Source organism: Anastrepha obliqua, chromosome 3, assembly GCF_027943255.1.
Source record: "Anastrepha obliqua isolate idAnaObli1 chromosome 3, idAnaObli1_1.0, whole genome shotgun sequence".
NCBI classification, from domain to species: domain Eukaryota; kingdom Metazoa; phylum Arthropoda; class Insecta; order Diptera; family Tephritidae; genus Anastrepha; species Anastrepha obliqua.
Genome location: NC_072894.1, coordinates 25,411,495 through 25,419,967, shown reverse-complemented (window position 1 = coordinate 25,419,967; position 8,473 = coordinate 25,411,495). Strand labels below are relative to the sequence as shown.

The 8,473-nt window shown below is 37.6% G+C and overlaps 1 protein-coding gene across 1 annotated transcript; it reads left to right on the top strand.

Annotated features, from left to right (window-relative positions):
• The first annotated feature begins 725 nt into the window (after window positions 1–725).
• On the top strand, window positions 726–6,012 carry LOC129241884 (uncharacterized). The gene is made up of 2 exons (XM_054878436.1): window positions 726–737; window positions 5,123–6,012. Exons 1-2 carry the CDS (start codon window positions 726–728, stop codon window positions 5,837–5,839), a joined length of 729 nt encoding a protein of 242 aa, XP_054734411.1. The 3' UTR covers window positions 5,840–6,012.
• The last annotated feature ends 2,461 nt before the right edge of the window (window positions 6,013–8,473 follow it).

Below are 8,473 nucleotides of genomic sequence, written 5' to 3'. Positions count from 1 at the left end.
GGAAAAATTTAAGAAAATCAAAACGCATACACACATAAATATAAGAAGCAGAAAAAAAAGAATTAATAAGTCGATGCATTGTGAACGAAATTCAAAATTAAAATACACAAATGGATATAAATTCAATCGAATGAACGCATAAACTGGCAGAGCAAATATGTATTAAATAACATGAAATATCAAGCCAAAGCGTTAAATTCCTATAAAAAGCATCTTTCGGCTGCGAACAAAGTTTAATCAGTTAAAAAAGCTCAACAAGGTGACAACGACTGGCGATAGGCAACTGCTCGATTGCAGTAAACAGAAAACAAAAACAAAGCAAAGACCGAAAACCAAAGATCGAAGAGTAGCCGCAAACGTAGCAACATTAGCCAATAACGGGCATTTAAGTTGTCGTTCAAATGCGCTGCAATGCGATTCAAAGTGTCAACAAAGGAGTAACCAGCTGATATCGTCCATGCATGCGTGTGTTTGTAGCGAATATTCAAAGCACTGAATTGTGAGAAGCGTCTCGTTAAGTGAAAAAGTTGCAGTGTTTTTCTGTGAAATAAACAAAAGCAAAAAAAAACACACTGTCCATATAGAATTTGAAAAAAAAAGAATTTTTAAATCGTGCAAGTGTGAAAAATTGTATTGAAAATCTCAAAAGCATTGGCATACTATTTTGCTGATACCCAAGCCTAAACATAAGTTTCACAAATCGTTAAACAGTAACCGCTAAAAAAATGTGGAATAATGTGAGTGAAAGTACAAAAAATCTAAGTGGTTGGTTTAAAAGTTCGGTACAAAATACTATAAAAATATTTTTTTTTTATTCGTTCCCAATAACTTTTTTTATCCTTTCTTTGCATCAGTTTGGGCAAATAATAAGGCCGAATAGGCGTGCGTGTGACTACCATTCAGTCGGTTCCGGTTTCAAAGCTCGCCGTGATTATGAAACATCTAATGGCAGAAAACCTTTTTTTTTAACCCACCGTCAATGAAAATGAGTTTGAGGCGCACGAGCTATTTTTAAATTTTTAGCTATTTTGGCGCCGAAGTCCCACAAATATTATTGACATAATAAACAATATTCAATTAATTGTAATGTTTTTTTTTAACCTTATTTCAAACCCAAACCATTGACGGTAACACAAAAAATATGTTGATTGTCGCCAGGTTAATATCGGACGTCTCTTGGCAGACAATGAAAGGCCTCTGAGTGTATTAGGTAAGCTTAGACCTACTTGTCTGGCATTAATCCACGCATAGACTTTTGGCCCCCAGCGATACCAGTTGGAGAGCCACTGTGGATGGGAGCTCTCTTTTATTATTGTAGTTGTCGAGTTGGTTAATAAATGCCCTTTATAAAGATTTAAAGTTGACATCACGTAGGATGTCAAGGCTTTAAGCAAATCAAAGCAGCTTTAGAGGATCTATTTTTGAGAAATCCTCCAGACCTTTAAATTTTGTGGCTCCCAGGCGTTTCGAGCGCGTTTTTAATAATACCTGACAAATACACATAAGAAGCTCGAAAGTTTCCTCTGTATCCTCTCTGAACTTCCTGCATTTGTCGTTGCTAGCAATCCCTACCTTGTGAGCATCTGCAGCCAATAGAATATGACGTGCTAGTTTACCTACAATAATTCTCCAGTCTTTTCGTGTGAGCGTAAGTAGGAATTGAGTCAGTGTTTTGTCATCAGTTCTGCAGATGACTTTTGCAGTTCGTATGTGGTCAGATGAGTCCACATAGCTTTTACTTGCTTTTTCATGTAGTCGTCCACTTCGTTGTACAAGTATGCCATTCTCTTGTTCAAATGGTAGGAGAACAGCACTTTTGGCTCTCTCGTCTACTATTTTGTTTCCTCTAATGACTTTGTGACCCGGTACCCAATAGATGTGCATTTGGCACCTTACTGTCATGTCGATGGGTCGTTCGTTTATTTCCACTATATAACGCCAACAGAAAATTAGAAAAAATTCATAAGGTATCTTCAAAGCTTTAACTAAACATATTCGAAGAGATTTTTCCAAATTTTTTTATTTTAATAATATTTTATCATAAACAAATGGTATGAAACATGCACAGTGAAGTAGTTTCATACAAAAATCATGATTTCTCAACGAATGGGCCTGACACGAACGACCCCTCGACATGGGATTAGATATTAATTATTAAGTTATTTTCAGTTTTTGTGTAGGCTAGCTCCGCAGCAAAAACTGTCGCTTGGAAAATATTGCTCTGGTCCAGCAGCTAATCCCTAGTTTTGAACAGAAAATACCCGATCCCACTCCGTCCAAAGTCTTAGAGCCGTCTGTGCAAATATGAAAAGTCCCACGGCCAGGCTTTTGTGCCATCCGTCCTCTTCCATTGTAGAGTGAAATCCTCTCTCCGAATTAAAGCGCGGAGCCATGTAGTCTGTGCAACCTGCACTCCTCTTTCCTATTGAGCTATGCCCGAAGGTTCTGTAAGTAAATATTGCAGCAGCTAATAATTTTCCCGTGAATTCGTTATTCGAACCAGCAAGCGTGCCGATAATTTACTGATTAAGGCTTCATTCCTATGACTGATCTCGCAATAGCACACAAGTTTTTCTAAGGCTTTGTTGAGGGTTTATGGCTTTTTTCACAAATGTTTAACTTTTTTCACTTGTTTGATATTCATCTGAATGCCCTGAATTGTTTATGGATGATTTGCATAATATCGAACTTTTAAGATAACCCATAAACACAAGTCAAACGGTGTCAAATCACAGCTCAAAGGTGGTCAATTGACATCGCCAAAGTGGCCGATAATACGATTACCGGAGTTTGCGCGCAGAAACTCGATTGTGGCACGTGCAGTGTGGCATGAAGCACCTTACTGCTGAAATCAAAAATCTTTCAAGTCCATGTTTTTAATTTCCGGCAGAAAAAAAAAAATGTTATCGCCCCGGTGCAACATTCACAGTTGATTGAAATGGCATTTTTATCATACAGGGTCCGGCACTTGAAGTGTAACCAATTAAAAAGGACATATATTTAGTTTGAAAAATAACTTTTATTCAATTCAAAGTAAAAAATGTGGGAGTTTACGAATTGATCAATTTGAAAAAAATTTCTCCTCAGAAAGCATATGTTCGGAAATTGACCACTTTCGGTCAAGCGGAGCAACTCCTTCGTCCTCTCAAATCTGATTTGTTGCTGTTTTGGTGTGAGATCATGCCCCTTTCTGCTTTCAGAAATTTTCAGTTCTTTCGCCATTTGACAGTCACTTCGTCTGGGATTTCGCTCAAGTCGCTTCTTCACTTATTGAACCATTTCACGTGACGTTGCAGTCTTTTGATGACCACCGCCATGACCTCCGAACGAGTTATGGTGCAATAAACAAAAGCTTTATTTACTTTAATGTGCTCAAGCTAACGAACAATCGCTGGTTGTGATTTTCCTGCCAAATATAATGCAATCACACTATAACGTCTGAAATCCATTACTGATTTTTTTTCGCGTTTACTCATGGAAAAAATGCTTTCGCGCACTTGTAGACAATACTCTGGATTGCTAACTGACAGAAAGCTGCATCAGCTGCGCAAGCGGTCTGAAGTTGGACACCAAAATAAGCACCAAACTGTCTCAGGATGCATCTTGACATCAAGTGTGGGCTTTCCGATTTCCGGATGTAGCAGGTTTGCTTCTTTACATAGCACTTCTTCAGAAAATATGATTTTGACTTATTTTTAATAAACGTTATCATTATGATTTTTTTACTGAACGTTCTGTTTCGGCTCAGAAAGTCCTGGGGACTCCCCCCATTGAATTTTCAAACTCGTAGCTGTGTTTACCGGTCATTGTACGATCGGCACCCACGTGAAAAAGCTAGGTTTACCATATAATCCCTATTGCAGAAGCTATGGGGAACTTTCAGTGAGGGAGACTGTTGATCATTTTCTCTGTAAATGTCATAGTTTGTCAGCCAGACGATGAAGGTCACTGGGTAATCTTTTCTTCGACAGCCTGGGCCAGCGCGGCAACCTAAATCCCATCAATCGTCTCCCTGCTCTGCCTGGCTGTAGATATCTGCCTGTTGGAGGTCTCATAATGATATCAAAACGGCGCCAGAGGGGTACTTCAACCATTTCACCTACCTACCTTCTATTTTGGCTCCCCAATATTGATTTTGGAATAAGTTTGCAATATGTATTTCCAACGATGATTGAGCGTAAAGCGATTCATTTCACTCCGCGGAGATATGATACTGAGTTTCAGACACCGCTGAAAAGAGCTGTTACTGTCCAAATAACATGTGATTAAATGAAACCTTTTAAGGATCACCCTGTTTATGTAAAGTATATATACCACGATTAATTATTTGCTATTTTCACAAGATAATCATTATTTCATAACAACAGAATTGCTGCTTTTTGTTGTTAAAACTGGTTTAAGTAAATTTAGTAGGTCCCAATTGAATTGGCTAGTGAACTTTTGCAGAATTTACTATATTTATATCAGAACACCCAACGAATCATCCACAGTCTCTGCTGGGTTATCAAAAATGTTTTTGTCTGGCTTGGTCTCGACAGAACATTCCACTTCAATTGAATTACTTACTTCCATCTAACGCTTAGCCGAATGGGTTTGTGCTTGGCTACCATTCGCATGAAACAGCAAAATGATAGAAAAAGTATTTTCTAATATCGACCGCACCTCGGCAGGCAATGGCAAATTTCCGAATGTATTTCTGCCGTGAAAAAGTTCCTCATAAAAAATTATCTGCCGTTCGGAGTCAGCTTGCAACTGTAGGTCCCTCCATTTGTGGAACAACTCAAGACGCACACCACAAATAGTAGAGGGAGCTAGGCCAAACACCTAACATTAGTGTACACTCCACTTATTTGTGGAGTGATTTTTTGTCTCATTAATAGTTGACTGTAGAGCTCAGAACTAAAATGTTTGGTCAAGCGGTACAATTTCTTTGTTTTTTTGTCTACAATTCTCTTTAATTCCCTGAACTCACTATTCCCTAACTGTTAATTTTTCATTTCACGAATTGTTTCATTAAACGAGATATTTAAGTTTTTTACCGAACTTTCCTAACCAACCAACATTTACGTAATAAAAATTGAATTCTCTCTGGCTTTCTCAATAATCAATCTCATTATTACAGAAACTACCAATTCGCTTTTGTGGCGTACTCACATTCCTGCTCGCTGCAAACGCCGCACAGTTGTCCAACTTTATGCCAATTCGCTACTATCACTACCCTACACCGCAACATCAACTCACCATCCCACAGTCGGCGGCCACAACAACGCAGCAACGATATCAACAACAATCCGCCAGCTATGCGCAAACCCAACAACGATACGTGCAACAGCAAACGCAACAACAATACTACCAGCAATACCAACAAAACCAACAGCAAGCCTCACAACAATCAGCAACTTCGTACTATCAACATACACAGCAACTGCCCGCCGCGACAGCAACTAATGTCGCACAACAATTTACCGCGCCCGCATTGGAAAATGCCGCCTTTACAACAGCCTTGACCAATCAAGGTTATAAGTACGGCAATGGTGGCAGTGGCATCAGCAACAGCCACGCGGCATCATCAGTTTCCGCAGCACGCGCGCTACCCTCCTCCATATTGCCATTGCCTTCGTCCTTAGTGGAGGCTCTGGAGGCCGCGAATGATATTGCACCAAAAGGCGCCATCGACACCACAGATACTTCGATCAATTTGAAATTGCCGTTGCCGGTTAATATAGCGCCCATCAAAGTGTCACCACTGCCACTGGACGAAGGCGTTTCCTTTAACAAGTTAGCTAATAATGGCGTCACCTCATATGGCACAGTTTATCCACAGCGCAAGCGTAGATGAGAGCGCATGGCATCGGCTTGGCGGTGCTACGTAGAACTGCGCGCTGGTGTGGAACTGTGCGTTACAAAGAGGCTCCTTCGTTTCTGGCTAATTTTGTGTAACACCAACGCAGCACTTGACATTTGCGGTTAGCTTTTAGCTGAATGCTTCAGTGCAGCATTCCACCACTTAACAGTCACCAGTCTATATTTAAGGTCATATCTCTTTGGAGCAGTATTGCTCATTCGATTATTATAAGTAACTGATATTTTGTACAATTTAAAGCATAATTTGCCGTTATGCTCAATAGAAAAAGTGTATAGAACAGCTGCAAACAAAATTATTCCACCAGTAAGCGACATATTTGTTGCATCTATCGAATCACAGGTTTTCTTTTTATTTTTTTTCCTCTCCAAACTCGTATGCTGTATTAATTATTATTTTTGTTTTTTTTTTATTAAAATTTATTTTTAGTTTATTATCTGCTACTAACGCTTTTGTCTGTTTTGTTTCACTCACATTTTGTGCGAATAGAGCTTTACAAGTGGCTGTTGATTAAAAATACTTGCCATAATATTTACATACCGATAAATACACGAAAAAAAAGAATTAGAAAAAAACCTAACAAATTGCATGTGACTTTTTCTCGAAGATTTCTGCATTAGCGCCATTAACATTAAATCCGTTCACTTTATTATAATTTGTATTTGTATTTATTTCAAAGTCAAAGCTAATATCCGCTGTTGATGTTTGGAGGCCATCTGAAAGATATTTGAATAGGTATTGGCAAGATTTCGCCAAACAAACATTTCAGATAAAAACTCATTCACAGAAGCGTTTCTGTGGCTTACTTTGCTATGAAATTGAACTTTAAATCGCTCCACTATATCCGCAGCAGTAAACAGAAGATTTTATTTTTCTTCGCAGTCTTAGAGTTTGTTTCGTAGTGCTACGAAATATTTGTTGCTTTTCAATGGTCAATGCTGCAGCGCTGCGTTTACTATTTGCATATATAATTAAATAACTTAATTAAAGGTTTTTGGGTTACGGCATCTTCAGCGCTATCTTAGTTATTATAGTTCGATGGAATATTTTGTGCACATATAACACTATGCGACAGTGATTTTATACTTTTATGGAGACCTAGTACAACTTGTAGGTATAGTAAAACTAAGAAAAATGGTATAGGAGAAATTTCCAATACACCCCCAAAATCTCGTTTTTATGGCCATAAAACCGTTTTTCAGTAGGTTGATGTGAAGAATCACTCCTAACTTCGCCAATTTCCATCCGATTTCGAATTTGTTTTTTTAGTTCGAAAGAACAAAAACAAGCCTTTTTGACAGTGTGTTGACAATTTTTCTGAAATGACAACTGCCGAGACTGTAGACGGAAGTATTTGGAATTCTTTTATTTTTTCTCTATTTTTTCAACTTTGACATAATTTTTACGATATTATCGGATATTGAGGAATTTTTTTAGTACACCACTGTTATAGTAAATTTAATTTTGCGTCGAATGAGCTATATTTGACTGTAAATGAATTAAAATTAATAGAGTTGTATGGGTTTTAAGATTTTTTTTTTTTTTTTACTAATTTGGTATGTAGGTATAACTTACGCTAAATGGGAATAAGGACGTGTTTTGATGCATTTTATAGATACGTAATATTTATTGGAGTATATATGTATACATAAGAGTACACTGTACTGCATACAACAGAACTGGTTAGAACTTACGAAAATATCTGACATATTATAGCACATTTTTTTTCAATAGAAATATGAAAAAGCTCCCAAGTGTACCAAAGTTCACACTGTACATTGATTAACAAAAGAAGTTTGTTATTATAATTTAACCTTATTAAAACGTTAAAGTTTTATTGTTTGTTTCATTGACATTCAAGAGATATAAATCAAAACGTTGCCAGAAAAGTCGAATTTCTCAATATTCTCCGATGATGTGGCATCATCAGCCTTATCAAAAACCAGATGATTGTTATTTTTATAAAACGGACGTAAACGGTCATCATTATAAAGCTCGAAAGCACATAAAGTATGCTGATGTTGCAACTGTTAAGAACCCCGTAGTCTTGGACGATATGATTGACACAACTGCAGGTCATGAACTGAAAGAAGTTTAACTCATTGCTGATGATGATCAAACTGATAACAATAAACCTGATGATGAAGAGTACTTTCCGTCTGGTTGTAAGTCTTCAGAACGACACATTGTATCAAATTCAGATTTTCAGGATCTTTCTCGTGATTTACTTCTATCGGGAAGACAATCTGAAACGCTCGCTTCTCGATTTAAACAATGGAATTTAGTTGATGACGACTTCAGATGAATGATTATGATCGAATTTCTTACAGAGAAGTATTCAAAACTGATGAAGAGAATGACAAATGTACCGTACCATACTAAACTCCAAAGGGCCGTTTCCAATGCATGTTTAAGTTTGGAACCAGTTCCGTTGTGTACTGCACCGTACCGCACCGTACCATACCGTACAATGCTGCACTGCACAGTACTCCAATAAATATTATGTGTTTATAATGACACTTGTTATCATTTTCATGCTTCGATGCCTACATACCAAATTAGTAAAAAAAAAATAAAATCTTAAAACCCACACAACTCTATTAATTTTAA